The sequence below is a fragment of the Thermobia domestica genome, chromosome 10, assembly GCF_964235325.1.
Source record: "Thermobia domestica chromosome 10, izTheDome1.hap1.1, whole genome shotgun sequence".
NCBI classification, from domain to species: Eukaryota; Metazoa; Arthropoda; class Insecta; order Zygentoma; family Lepismatidae; genus Thermobia; species Thermobia domestica.
In genome coordinates, this window is record NC_137463.1 from 114300991 (window position 1) to 114317240 (window position 16250).

A 16250-nucleotide genomic window follows, 5' to 3' on the forward strand; every position below is an offset into this window, starting at 1 on the left:
CAATTTCTTATATGACCAGACCTGAACATTTAACTTGTTAAGTTTTGTGGCCAGACATGTATAGACACGTTTTTCTAGACAGTTCTGAGATAATACGTAAAGAAGCCATTAATAGTGAATGTATTTTCAATTATAAAGAAGTAATTTTGTGAAAAATAAAAAGGTAAATTTAGAAAATCTTCGGAAAATACATAAGTTTAAATATATATTTGATCTTGGGTGTTATTATTGAATATTTAGTGAGTAAACTATGTTTTAATTAATTCCAGAAATTCTGAAATAACGAACTTAGGGCTAATATATAGATGTTATACTGTGCGGTGGATGAAAGCACTCTTTGATTGCTTAAAACAAGTTACTAAAACTAGTTCTAAAAAAAACAATGCTTGCTTTATTTAGATGTTACGCTAAACGACACATACTGAACTTGGTTATAATACTGAAATACATAGAAATTGTAGGACCTTGCCATAATTGCCCCATGTCACACTAATGTTAAAAGTTGAAATCATGCTGACGTTTCATTGCAAATTTCTCAGCTTAAACAACAAGTTAAAAATCATTTTATTTTGTATTATTTTTCAAGTTCTTCCACATTATATATTGATTTTCAAGGCAATCATCGTCGTTTTATTTGGAATGACTGCTACGTATGTTTGTCCCACCTTTGACCCTTAAAATCTTCGACCCTTGTCCCACCTTCATATAGTTTCCTTTCGTAGCTCTCAATACTTAAGCTGTCATTTACAAATAGTTATAATACAACCACAATTCCTAGTCAGAAATCGTAATTTATGAGTTTATACTCCTTTGAATAATTTTCACCTTAACTTATTTATGTCCAATACATGTTAATGACACAGCTAAAAATATGATGTATGTTCCAACAGTACGTTTATGAAGTTTGTAAACAAGTACAATGGGATGCAAGGTTTATTTAGCAGACCCATCACTCAGAACATCTGTACATAAATATAATTTCACGTAAATTGCCACCATAACCCAAACACTTATTAAGTAATGGAACAACCCGGTAGACTCTTGCGCCCTTTCATACTTCCTAGCTATTGCTCCCAGATTTTCAGACTAAAAAACGAAGAAACCCTATGAAATTTACAGTATAGTCATCGTTATGAATCTACTTTTTGCTCCAATATCAGAATTAATTAAATAATACGTGAACGCTCATTAAAAGTGAGTGACAGTAGATTATTCTTACCAACTGAGTACTGATGACTAATAGAAGCGATATTTTTTTAAAAAAATATACGAATGATAATAATTACGTTTCTGGAGAAGAGCCAGGACATTTGGGGTTTTAAACAATTTTGGGAGAGGCGGATGATAAAAATTCGAGACTAAGGGAGCTATATTTCCAGTACAAGTATCAATGCTATTGTACGAGACACTAAGCATGAGGATGCTAAGCATGATTACTTGCTTCACGACAATAAAACACACTAGATGTCACCACTGGCCTTCTGCAATAATCCAAGTGAGACATTTTGAACCACCCGCCGTATAGTCTACCCTCGCTTCTAGCAGTTATTACTTGTTGCTTCATCTAATGATAACTTCAGTGAGAAGTTTCGACGATGATGATAGGATAAATGAATAAGTCAGAAATTTCTTCGATGTTCAGGAGCAAGATATCTTTTGTCTAAGAATACAGAAAATGGTTTCATAACTTAACAAGCCTTCTGATAATGGCAGAAATTATGTGGAAAGACAGTGGTGGTATCTGTGCATAATTTCAAGGGTAGTTTTGTAATAACATATTATATATATATATATGGCGTTCGCAAACAAATTTTCTCACATGCCTCATACAAAATCAAAGGTTATGTTCCTACTCGAGGATTACGTATTTTGTCTGCTTTGACCATGTGTACACAGAGTATGAAAAAAAGTTTAAGACATGTAAGAATTAACGTTAAACAATAGTATGGAACAAGAAAATTTGAAATTACTAACTGTAAAGTAACAATTTATATTATGAGAGAACTGGCTACATTGTCTGTCACTAACATTGTACAGTCATTCTTCATTAGTCAACTTTCTTGGAAGAAAAAAAAAATACTAGCAACATTAGCCTTTTAAGTAGTATCTGCCGTTCTAAATACATAGCAATTACTAGTTTAATGATTGTCGAATAAAAATCCAGAATTTAGCAATTTTACGTACAACCCCCTTATACAGAATGACAGATAAATGCATGGCCAAAAGTGACGAGGTGATTGTAGACATCTAAATCAGTAAAAGTGTTCCATTAACATGGGTCCGATGCTGCTTCGTTTCCGAGATACAGGGTTTTCAAATATCGAGTCCTTCAATGGCTCACTATGGGAAAGTGAATGGAAATGTTCAATGTTAAAGGAATAATATAATAAAGTGGAATACATTTACAGTAACAGAGAATGAAACTAATCAATATTTGAGGTTATTGGGTTGTCAGTGTTGCCAACCTGATACAAAGTGTTAGTATTCAAATAACACTAGACGTCCACCGTTAGCATATGATTGCTGACATCAAAACGTTCCTAAACATGGGGCAGATTCCGCTTCGTTTTCGAAAGACGACAAAGGTTCCAAGTGTGAAGTCAGTTAACACAATAGGAAACAACAGTGTATAGATCAACTCTTGCATGAAAGTATCATTGTGTCGTTACAAATAAATGCACATGAGAATAACTTACGTATGAAGCCACAAAGTAATTAAATGTTAAAAGCCACAAAGTATTGTTATTGGGTAACAATGGTTGCGAAACAATCCGAAATACTTGGGGGAATACACCAGCGCATCAGACAATCAATGCAACGAAGAGTGGAAGCGTGAATACGCGCTGAAGGTAGTTACTTCGAACATTTCTTGTAATAAATTTCGTCACTATCTTTACGAGCACTGTCTTCCGAAGTTTATGTGTGGTATAAACGAACGCCATGGCCTCCATCGAATACCTTTCTTAATTACTTATCTTTGTGAACATGCAATAGTTGTGATTTATGAGCTGTTGTTTACTATTGAGAGCAGTTAATTGACTTCACACTTGGAGCCTTTGTAGTCTTTCGAAAACGAAGCGGAATCTGCCCCATGTTAAAGAACGTTTTGAAGTCAGCAATCATATGCTAAAGTGTGCACGTCTAGTGCTATTTGAATACATAACACTTTGTACCAGGTTGGCAACACTGACAACCCAATAACCTTAAATGTTGATTAGTTTCATTCTCTATGTTAGTGTAAATGTACTTGCACACTCATAATTCCACTTTATTGTATTATTCCTGTAATACTGAACATTTCCATTCACTTTCCCATGATGAGCCATTGAAGGGACTCGACATTTGAACGCCCTGTATCTCGGAAACGAAGCGGCATCGGACTAATGTTTAAAGAAACATTTTTACTTATTTGGATGTCCGCAATCACCTTGTAACTTTTCACCATGCATTTATGTTAAACTATATATATATATATATATATATATTAGGGATGGCCAATTCCGGAATTTTTACTTTCCGGAATCCGGAAAGTAAAATCGGAAAATTCCGGAATTCGGAAAAATTCCGGAATTCGGAAAAATTCCGGAAATCAGAAAAAATCCGGAATTCGGAAAAATCCGGATTTCGGAAAAATTCCGGAATTCGGAAAAAATTCGGATTTCGGAAAAAATCCGGAATTCAGAAAAATCCGGATTTCGGAAAAATTCCGGAATTCGGAAAAAAATCCGGATTTTGGAAAAATTCCGGAATTCGGAAAAAATCCGGATTTCGGAAAAATTCCGGAATTCGGAAAAAATCCGGAATTCGGAAAAATTTCGGAATTCAGAAAAATTCCGGATTTCGGAAAAAAATCCGGAATTCAGAAAAATTCCGGAATTCGGAAAAATTATTTTTTCTTTTTGTAATCCTAAGAATTTTGTTCAAATGCAAACGAACAAATTACCTTTTTGTAATCCTAAGAATGTATGATGCAAGTTAAGCTGAAACTTACATCCTAAAGTATACACTACTCAATCTTCCCATGGTTAATGAGATGTAGTCCAAAAGTACGATGTACTCCTAATATTTAATTTTTGTTTTACTGTGATATTGTCCAGAGGTAAGTCATATATCACACTGAGATAAACAACTTGACATAATGAAGATGTTATCATACGTAGTTTTCCAGAAAATCGTGAGAAACGATTTTTTATGAAGTTAAAATATGTGTCGCTTGTTGCCAGTGTGATGCAATTGATAACTTTTATGCTGGAATAGTCTTATTATTATTATTATTATTATTATTATTATTAATCGTTTATGTACTGTAAAAGAAAAATATGAACCGTTAAGTAGTAGATTTTATCTGTTGTTTTTTGATATCTTCTACCAGTAATAACAAATTGCTTGTAAATACGCAATGATTATCAAGGACAATGGCATATTAATGTAAGGACTACTTTGCAGACTAGCAATAAACAATAAACAATAACAGATAAACAATAGTCCAAAAAAAAAAAGTAACTAACTTGGGCACGTCAGAATGTTCGCGAGAATATAGGGACGCATTGAGACTAGCAAAAAACGTGGTGTTATTATTACTCAAAGGGCCGTACGATGGAGGCTTTAACGTTAATGTTAATGTCACCAATGAGCACTTACTTGCTCTAACGGTTAACCTCATTTTTGAGATGATTCTTAGAAGTGGGCGTGTTGGCATGCAGTTGGAGTACTAACGATTTGCGTCACTATCGAACACTAACGTAGCACTAGCGACGTTTAAAGTCGAAATTGGAGTCTGACATAAGTGGCTTGTCAACTTCACGGACATTATATTTTCCTTGAATGCGAGAATTTTGCGCCCTACCACAAAAATAGGAAAAAATGCGCTCGCAATATATTTGCACTGGGATGTTTGCCCCCTACCCCAAAAAGAGGGGAAAATGCGCCGGCTATATATTTGCACTGGGATGTTAGCGCCCTACAATTCAACTTATTATTGTATTGTGTAAAGTAACTTCCACTCGCACTTGAACTAGGCTTGCCTCTCATCGTCTCAGTGAGTTACTCCATCCGTTATAATATTCCGAACAAATGAAAAAAAATACAATTTTAGTTCACTAAAGGGCAATTCATACAAATACAATTTTTCATTATACTACAAAATTTACAATAAACGTATAAATGACTGATATATAATTATTTATTAATATAATCAAAGAGTATAATTTAATCTACGAAAGGCTGTTTGGCTCTACCCAGATATCTCTGTTCACAATCCTTGCGAGTTGTTTGGCTTTTCAGGACACAAAATATAGAAAAGAAAATGTAAAGTGAATGTAAAATCAGTTCAGTAATATTATCAAGAAAACTATGTACAGTGTGTTTACTTGCTGGAATTACACTTCAAACACATAATTGCGTTCAGTCGTTCTTTCAGGAAAAATGTTCCGGGGGGCACATTTAGTATTCCGGAGGGGGGTCACTGCTGGTACTATTCTATTTATTATTATATTATAGACGTATTATTTTGGTCTCCTCCGAGGGGGCACTCTGAGAGCTCTGGGGAGGCCAGTGTTCCCCCAAAATCATCTCTGGAAGAAGCAGTGATTGCGTTGATCCGTTGTGTTCTTTTGGCTTATATTGAAGTTTATTCTCCCCTTATATAGCCACAATGAAAATAAATTACAAATGGCATGGTTGTGGGGGGAGGATTGTTTATGCTGTAATGTCAGCCCCTCCGAGGAAATGCGTAAGCTCCAATAGGTTCTTTTATTTCGCAGGGCTCAAACTTCCCAGTGGAGGTACATCGCAGGCGCAATTTTCCCTGTTCTTGAGGTAGGGCGCAAATTTCCCAGACGCAAAATTCTCGACACCGTTCGAATGACCTCGGAAGACGATATCTTTTTCAATACTTTTTTTATATTCTTTTACTCGAGATTTCTTCATAGCTTCTTATTAAAATACTTACTAATATATCCTCATTTTATTGTCCTAACCAATCAATATGGGTATGTTGTCAGTAAAATATTTAGATTGATCGAGCCTCTGGTGTGTAACCACAGTATTTCATATCATTCCCCCATTAGAAATCTTGGCTAAACGAACCAATACATGTTGCCAATAAAATAGTTTAGAATGATTGAGCCCCTGGTAAATAACCACAGTATTTCGTGACAGACCCCCCCCCCTTCCTATTACCATATTCTAGCTACGTGCCTGACTCAGCTAATTCTCTACATTCTTTACCAAACACACATTTTCTAAAGCGGAAAATGCTCTCTAAATACCTAAGCTCACTATTTTCAGCAGATGCACAAACTGGGTAACATTCTATCTACATGAATGTTATATATATGTCGATTACTGGAAACCGCTTCTCGCTATCTATTACCATATTTACTATATAATGATTAACGTTAAAACCGGAAATGGTTGATTTGTACCGCTTCCGGTTTGAATATTACATTCATCAGGGAACTCGATTCTTAACTATTGACTCTGTACATCATGGCCAAAATTGATTGGTAATCCATCAGATAGTTCTTGAGACTGTTTGTTTCACTGACGGACAGAATGAATATATGGCTATAGAGTTTTGATAAACTAAATTCGTTAATGAGTGATGATGGAACAAATATAAGAAAGGGAACCAAGAGTACCACCGGGAAAATTTTCGAACACAAAATTAGCCATCGAAAACCCACATGTCCTGGGTTAGAATACCATAGATGAAAACTCTACCACTGAGTCATCAATCACCCGCTTATTAGTTTTGTTAACTATTATATTAATATAAATTAATGAATGCCTGCTTATGTTAATTATTGAACAATTGTATACTTCGTAAAGTCTAAAATTATAAATTTGTATTTACTGTACATACAGTGAGCGCAGAAAGTGTTCGTACACCTATGCTATTGAAACGAGAATGCCTGCGAAAAAGAAACAGAAAATTTAAGAAGTGTAATAACACACACAATATGAATAATGAAAACTAAGCTTTATGAATATATCAATAAAGAACCACAAAGACAAGTTTAATGGTCAGAAAGTAAATAAATTCCGTAGAAAATGTATAGAGTAGACGCAAAAAGTGATCGTACACCTGACGTACGAATACGAAACAAAGATACCACAACTGGGGTTCACTAGTATTCACCTGAGTATACACCTCTGTATAGCATGACGAGTAACAGAATGAGTTTAGTTGTGAATAAGAGTGAAAAAACTGCACGGTGGGCTGTCGAAATGGGAAGCAACCGAACAGAAACAAATGAGGAGACAAGAAAAGTAATTATTAAAGTGCATAAGAAGGGTAAATCTTTGAGAAAGATAGCAAACCTCAGGGGCAGATCCAGAGGGGGGCGATCGGGGCCATCGCCCCCCCCCACAAGAGGAAACTTTCTTATTTTATATATAAATAAACCCATCCATAACAAGTTTGGAGCTCTTAAAAGTAGCAGTATTACTGCCGACCGCCCCTTCCCCAGAAGTCCGTCCTGGATCCGCCCCTGTATAGAGTAGCCACAATCGAGTATTTTCCGCTGTATGTTTGGAGTCGTTGTCTTGCTGAACAATAAATTGTTTTCAAGAACCATCTTCTGCGCACTAGTATGGAGATATTCCTTTAATATGTTAATATACACTTTGTGGATCATCACTCCATCGATAAGGAGGAGACGACCCACTCCTGAGGCACTCATACAACCCCAGACGAGCACGGACCCTCCTCCGTGTCTTACTTTAGAGACGAGATTTTGAGGATTCATCTCTGTATTCACCTTGCGCCATACCATACGCCTCCCATTGGACTCGATAAAATTAAATTTACTTTCGTCCGAAAATATGACCCTATTCCAGAAAGAAGCCTGATCCCTTATCTTTATACTCTTTTTCAAACTTTAGTCTCTTTATACGATTTGTCTTGTTCACCCAGAACATTTTCCTGGCTATCCGACCATGATACCCTGCAAATATTCCGCACTGTACTGGCTGATACTTTAACACCGCGTGTTTCCAGATCCGTTGCCAATTGCACAGCACTACTTTTTGGAACCTTTTTTCTTTCCCTAATAATGTAACGTTTAACTTATTCACTCAACACTCTTGGTCTTCCAGTTCTTTTTTTATTATTAGACCCTATTATTATTATTATTATTATTATTATTATTATTATTATTATTTTATGGTTTCGCACAGTGATAGAAACATTATACATCGCAATTATTGTTTGTACTGTTGAACGAGGCCTGTCTGCAAGGTTTGCCAGGGGCGGATCCAGGACGGACTTCTGGGGGGGCGGTCGGCGGTAATACTGCTACTTTTAAGAGCTCCAAACTTGTTATGGATGGGTTTATTTATATATAAAATAAGAGTTTCCTCTTGTGGGGGGGGGGGCGATCGCCCCGATCGTCCCCCTCTGGATCCGCCCCTGACTCTATAATACCTTGAAACAGCTTCGCACACCTCCCCAATCCCCAGACATGAACCCCATAGAACATCTATGATCTGTTCTGGAGACAAGAATCAGAAGGCACAGCTTGTCTACTAAAGAAGGCCTAAGAAAAGCTATTCAAGAAGAATGGGACATAATCAGTCCCGAAGCTACAGAACTACGAACTACTACAGGTGAAATCAATGCCACGAAGACTACAGACAATCATTAACGCACAGGGTAATCCCACAAAATATTAAATAACGTAATATACTTTATAAGCATTAATTCAAGCATAAGTGTACGGTGACTTTTTGCGTTTACAAAAAAGGAATTCTCTCTTTTCTTCTGAACAAAACAGTGATTGTGTTTGTTTGGCCTTTCTCTTGTATATAGAAATAAAATGTATGAATGTGTAGTCTTAAATCTGGTTATATATATATTTTCCACCTCCCGTTCTCATGCTAGCTGTTTTCAATATAAAGTATGCACGGTGTACGAACACTTTCTGTGCTCACTGTAGGTATGTTGACAATAAGCGAATGTTATTAGAATATTTGTTGAGATTTATTTTCCTTCAATGCCTTTCGCCTGGTTAAAAAGTAGTTTGCAGTGCTTTGAAGCAGCTGCAGGTGGGAACGCGATAATGTTTGAGACATACCGGCGACTTTTTTGTGTGTGAAAATAAGACCTTTCTCATAAAGTAGTAAATAACTGCAGTAGCAATTGTCTACGTAAATGATAAAGACATATCCAACTACAAGAAATTAATACAGTATATATAGCCTATTCATTATTGTGTTTCTCTTTTAACAGCTACTAGCTAAGGATGGCCAATTCCAGAATTTTTACTTTCCGGAATCCGGAAAGTAAAATCGGAAAAATTCCGGATCTCGGAAAAATTCCGATTTTTTCTAAATTCCGGATTTTTTCCGAATGTCGGAATTTTTCCGAATTCCGGATTTTTTCTGAATTCCGGAATTTTTCCGAAATCCGGAATTTTTCCGAAATCCGGAATTTTTCCGAAATCCGGAATTTTTCCGAATTCCGGAAAGTAAATTTTCCGATTCCGGAAAACAAAATTTCCGGAATCCGGATTCCGGAAAATTTTGGCCATCCCTAATATATATATATATATATATATATATACCCCTGACAAAGTTAAGATTTTTTAGTTTCAAACCTCCATTACGTACGACTAGGTCAATATAAAAAATAGGATCAACATCTACAAAGATATTTAGGAAGAAATCTGGGTAACTATGTCCTCTTTCACATGCATATATAACAAAGAAATATAATATGGTGGTTTAAGTCGGGTCACACAGAAGGAAAAATGTCAGCTCGTCAACATGACAAAGTAATTTAGGGTGATTCAGGAGTTTATATTATTTTATTACAGCATTCAAGATACGAAATTAACACAAATATCTTAATTCTTAGATTTACAGATACAGTTGTTTGAAATGCCACATGAACACCTACAGTGAAAGCTATGAAAGGTCAATTTGTGTTGGGTTTATTAACTATTTGAATAACGCAACCAATGAATACGTGACAAATAATTACGAAAATATAAATACGAATTTATGGTAAAGTGCAAATAGTCGTTCATGCTGAGAAAAACATCCTAATTCTCGTACAAGGGAAATTACTAAGTGATTTCAATGATAACGAAAATCGCTTGGCTGTATCTTGTGACAAATGAGCCATGCAATACTATTTGATAACACACAACATGCCCAATCCCAAGCAAGTGACTGTTACAACGTACCGCAAATATACATAGAAGTGATGTTAAATGGAGACTTGTTTTCAATAGCATGTGAAATATTGTCACACTACCATCCGCCAGACCAGTGCTTTTAAAACTAAATTATGCAAACCTTCCTCTTCCATGATGCTGAAATTTTCAAACATTATAGCATTCGCAATGTGGGATTCTGAGCTGATGAATTTTATATATGTGTAAACATATTACAATAAACAAGTTTAGAATAAAATTAACTATACTTAAAAAATACGTCGTGCTATCTTATGCCAACATTGCAGACAAAATGATATGTTAATTACGAATGAAACAATTTTGAAAATTTTAATTCAAGTGTGTGTTCCACAAATTCTTGTCGACTTTTGTTTGCATTTTTTTTTTATTAACTGGATCATTTAAGCAGTAATTTCTTAATTAGGTATTTGTATTTTATAATTATTTGTCACATTTTGTACTTGCATAATTCATTTATCCATTTTTATCTTTCTAATACCACCACCAGATAATACAGTTAACGTCCTATAATTGCCCTTTAGTTTAAAGGAGACAATAATTAAGGCAAGAGAATGATAGAAAAATTGGTAGAATGAGAAGGTGCAAGACAGACGATATTGTCTGGGGATCGAATCAGGGTCCCTAGGCAATAGAAGTAAGAGCTCTATCACTGAACCACCGTGCCACTTAACTGTATTATCGAATCTAATGAGAATTGGACACGCATTACGAGCTGTTCTAGTCATAAAAACCATACTACCAATAATTACATTCTCTTCTGAAACATTCTCTAGAAAGGGTGTACAGTGTTTAACACATGCAATATTCATGTATGGTTGATCAATATTAACTTTTATTTCTTTCCTACTTTTGCTCATTTTAGGATCAGGGCAGGTAAATGATTGTGCATGCATGCTACGATTACACGGTGACCTTTTTCTCTGTTGCTGGCTGCATGCAAGCCTGGGTGTATGTGGCATGCAAGGTCTCACCTCCACTGCTACAATCACATCTGCCCCATCAGCGTGACTGTGTTTATCAGACACATTATTTACAGCTACGAATTTCGGTTTGGCGTCAGCAACATCCTGTGCACTGTGATACAAACTAAGTGTTGACATATGAATACTCTCTTTATGCACTGGAGTCAAGTAAGTGTCTTCTTCGCATGCTGCTTCCTCCTCCTCCATCGTTGTTACGTACTGTACACCATGAAATTAATCAACTGGAATTGGGAAGGGAGGTTGGCTGCAGGCACTTGCATTATGTTAAGTTACATTACAACAAAACACACACACACTGGAAAAATGATCACAAAGAGCATTCACTGGAACAGAGATGAATAAAACCTATTGTTTACCTCTTGTCGAGTGGATGTACTTGACTAAATTTTATTAACAATATACCAGATACAACTGTGACACCATTTTATACTAGAAACAATTAACAATTGAAACATGAGAGGAATTCTCTATGTAAGGAAGTTTCCCAGTTTTATACACTACAAGTACCATTCCAGGCTCTGGTATTTAGTTGACACGATTGAGGGAAAACCCTGGAATAAATCTATGAAAATGGTTAACATTCAGGACCTTACGATCTCAAAGCGTGAACGATAACCACTTCTAACATGCAGATCTTCTAAAGCGAAAGGATAGGAACATAAGGAATTCTTTCGATTCTGGATCAAATTGAGTATTTACAGGCTGTCTACTAAAATTCCAAAATGAAATTTCATGACTTTTTCGTGAACTTTTCTTTCCCAAGCCATAAAATTTAGGAACATTCTTTAGAGCGAATTTGGTTGTGAATTGGGCCGAATATTCATGTGTGCGATAGAAGCGTGCTTTGCTTGTGATTTGGTACTGTCTAAAGCCGACCATAGACACTTTTGGTGGTGAATTTTTACGTTTTATAGAACAAACTTTTCCAGTCTATACTTATGTTTGTACAGATCAAAAAAAAAAAAAAAAAAAAAAAAAAAAAAAAAAATCGTGACCCAAAAGCTAAATTTTGTGACTTTTTCTTGACTTTCGTGACCAATAGACACCCTGATTTACTTCGTATGACAGAAAATGTCTGATAATTTTACTAACATTTTAAAACTCACAATTACAAGGTGAAATCATATATGTTATAGCTATACCTATAGCATACATTTTTTTTTTTTTTTAACGCGAGTATTTAAGTGATAAAGTTCGAAAGTGATAATCTAATAAACTCCAGTTCTTCAGCAAACAGAAGCATGAAGCTGTGCATATGAAATTATATAGAAAAAGTGAAGCTATGTAGCTCAAAGTTTAGTCAAAAGCCAGCTTCAAAATAAAGAGATGTATTAACGGAAAATCAATGTCAATATCATATCCTTATAAGGTCACGTATGTTGGAAATTGTGGTCAACTACTCTAAATCTGTTATCAATTCCACGAAAAACAAAAATATAGTCACTACTTCGTCAGCAATTGTTTATATCCTATTTCAGAGTGCACACTGTGTATGGAACATTACCACCTCCATTTTTAAAAACTTGGGAGTATCTAAACTAAAGAAAAACTTACTTTGCTTTTAAAATGACCGTGAAAAAAGACAAGATCTTAAAATAACATCATCTAGAACCTACAAATGATTATGAACTAAAAGTCGATTACAACAGTTTCAGAACCAGTGTTGGGGCTTTCATCCAAAGTCCTGTGTTTCCAGCAGCATAGAGCTGGAAACAATCCCATAGTCTTGTGTAGTCCTGTAAAGAAGTCACAACATGCTTCCCTTTTTTATAGTGTTTTCTAAATTTTAGGGCACTCTCTTCTCCCAATTTTAACTTTTACTCTCCTATTATGGTGCATTGGAAGACAAATAAGTGGTATTTATATAGAGCAGAAAACATTTATTTAAATTAACTTTACCCATCTTCGTGTTTCTCGTAATAGGTATATGCTGTGACGATACGTAATAGCTTCCAAATATTTCGAAAAGCAGTACGGCTTTCCTTCATTAGCAGAGTAAGACTTCTAATTAAACATGTGATGGAAAAAACTTAACATATTGATTGCTGTATCTACGTTTTGTAGAATTACGTGGAAAGGTAACAATGAGGTAGGAATATTATATGTCGCAGCATAAATCCACCTTTAATAACGAAGAAGATAGTAGCAAAAATACACAATACTACAATACAACACGATACAAAATGCACCTACAGTTTTATATATTCACGCGCTAACTACAGTGTCTCACACAAGTATTCACATACTCATAGCTCTTGGCGTAGGTGTGTATAGAAAAAATAAGAAACAATGTTACGTTCATATGAAAATACACATTATTTACTATGCTTCCTTGTAAAACGCTCTATCACAATAACAAAAATGTATTTTACACACTTAAATAATATGTTCCTTCAACTCAAAAAATAACACTTGAGACGCTCTTGAGACTTTTAAATTAATACATATAAAATGTTGAAATTTTGCACCATTTTAAAATCAGCAGAGGGATATTGTTTGATATATACTTCGACACTACCAGATTAACAGTGTTGCCAACCCAGCATAAAGTTACAGCTTTTTTAATGACACTACGTGAGGCTATTACAAATTTCAAATCTATGTATTAAACAAAAACACCCTACAATATTGCATGTATTTCTCGGTATTGCAAACTGGGGACGCTACAGTATCAAAAACGTTCAAATTTTGGAGACCTCCACAATAATAACACAAGTGAGACGGGCCGGGCAATACACGCCCACAGTTCCTTAGTGTCGAACACTGTGATCATGATGAGATGTTTCGAATAAATACAAACCCCGTTACAACAGATTAAAAATTTCATTTTTTCAAAAGTTTTTCTTTCAAAAAAGTGCTTATGTAAGTATCATATCCAATTACGTATTTAGTATTCAATAGGCGTAAAAACCATAACGAGCATAATGCCGTAAACCGTAAAGATCATAATGACGTTTGCAGGAATTTGATCTCAAACCCTTCTGGAGACATAATTAACATCGTTAAAGCTTGCAATAGTACTTTAGATCACGTATTTGCGAGAAGTACTCGTACGAGTGGTGATCAGAAAGTAAGGTTACAAAGCGTGTAGTGAAGCGTGTATATATTATTTCATACAACCAATACAGCCAACAGATAGGACATACGTTAGGTTATGTTTGGACAGTCTCCGTATCAGTTGAGGCACTTGTCGCATCGTGGGGTAAGTTCGAAAATTCCCTCCTGATAAAAATCTTGTCCTTGGTTGTTCAGCTACGTTGTCACGAAGTGCTTCACCTCCTCGTCTGAAGCGACGGCCTCCTAGGCGCTAACGAACGACACTCCCAATTCTGCCATCAGATGCCGTTGTCGTGAATCAGCTCCTCCACGCGAGCTGTATTCAAGTCTGTTGATGCCGTGCTGGGTCGGCCACTGCGCTCTGCGTCGGTCGGTGACGTTTTGTTTCTCTACCAGTCACGAACTTTCGACATCATTCTGCGACATGCTAACGAGACACTAGAGTTTCTCCGCAAGCCTCTACTAGCTGCCGGTGAATTTTAGTCGCGGTTACATGTTTCGCCCGCAGAAATCAAATATCTGAGCGGACAATTTCGCGAGATCATTTTTCCAAATGGGTCTCCATTTGTGTTTACCTACAACTAGCGCTGCACGTGGCGGGTGGCTGAATCTGCAAACTCTGCACTGTTGCCAACTCCATGTATTACAATTACCGTACATTCATCGTTCCTCTATAATAGACGGAACTCTAGAAATATCGCCCTTGTAACCTTAGTTTCTAATCCTCCCTCGTAATTACAACTACCAAAAACTGTTGATGTAATGTCAAAGAATCAAAGAAAGCAACAACAATAACATGAAGCGTAGCAACTTTTACTCATCTTCGGAAGAATCATATACCAAATTGTTGTGACTGGCATTATGATATTTACGGCTCTCGAAAATCATTCAGATTAGATGTGATGTTTTAGAAATAAAGCCATTTAAAAAATAAATTCCTTGCAACTTTTTTATTTACTAGAAATACATCATATATGATCGCAGTATTCGACACTAATTTAGATGTGCGTTGCCCTGTCCGTTTCACTTGCGTTACTTCTGTAGAAATATCCAAAATTTGGACATTTGTGATATTATAGTCTCTAGTTCGCAACACCGAATAATAAGTATGGGATCGTATGATTGAGTTTAATATGTATATTTAAAACTTGTAATAACCTGACGTAGCACCATTTGAAAAACTACAACCTTCTGTCAGAGTTGGAAATACTGTTAATCTGATGGTATTGTAGAATATGCCAAATTACGTCTCTCTGCCGATATTTGCATGGTGCTAACTATCAACATTTTTATTTATTAGTTCACAAGTTCCAAGAGCGCTTCAAGATAAATGATCCGCCCTGTATATAAGAAACTAAAATTCACCAAGAACTCATACAAAATAACTAAGTAGTGTATATGAGTATATACTAGGATCAAAGAACATGTAAGCGTGACATGTTCCGTCAGCTGAGATTCAACTACATCTTATGATGCAAGTCCTTGCCTGCACGCTAACACGCTCATTCAATTACCCAGTTTGTAAACATAATGACAGGGAAGTGGGCCACGAATCTGAGGAATCAGAAAAAAAAAAAACTTCGGAATAATGGACAAGGAAATTATTCTTTTTTTAAATTAAAGAGTTTCTGTATGATAAAAGATGACTTCGAATTATGTTTTGTTGGAATTCTACAGTCGGGATTCTACATTTATTGATGAATAGTCTTGAAACACAGACGAAGCTGATAGAGAATAATTCCTAAATTGATACTTCTTCCTGGGATTCAAAATACGGATCCAAAATATACCTTAACCTCACCTCGCTTGATTAAATTAGCGAGTTTCCTTAAGTGGAACGGAATCTAGGTCCGATGAGTTCCACGACAGGATTTTAGGTGACGCACTCTATAAGTGATTAGTAGTGCTGTTATAAAACGAATTGAAGAAGTGTATTAGCAGCTTGTAAATAAACGCGGGCTATTAACTCCAGAGACCCATCTTGATTTAATGTCTGATTAAATTAATT

At 35.7% G+C, this 16250-nt stretch overlaps 1 protein-coding gene across 1 annotated transcript in view; it reads right to left on the minus strand.

The window, feature by feature from the left end:
- LOC145662664 (anoctamin-1-like) overlaps positions 1 to 16250 on the minus strand; it is a gene marked incomplete in the record, with an annotated part of 119385 nt that overhangs the window by 90171 nt on the left and 12964 nt on the right. The window contains 1 exon segment of the mRNA XM_081728465.1: positions 11174 to 11406. Coding sequence (XP_081584591.1) covers positions 11174 to 11371 — 198 coding nt within the window.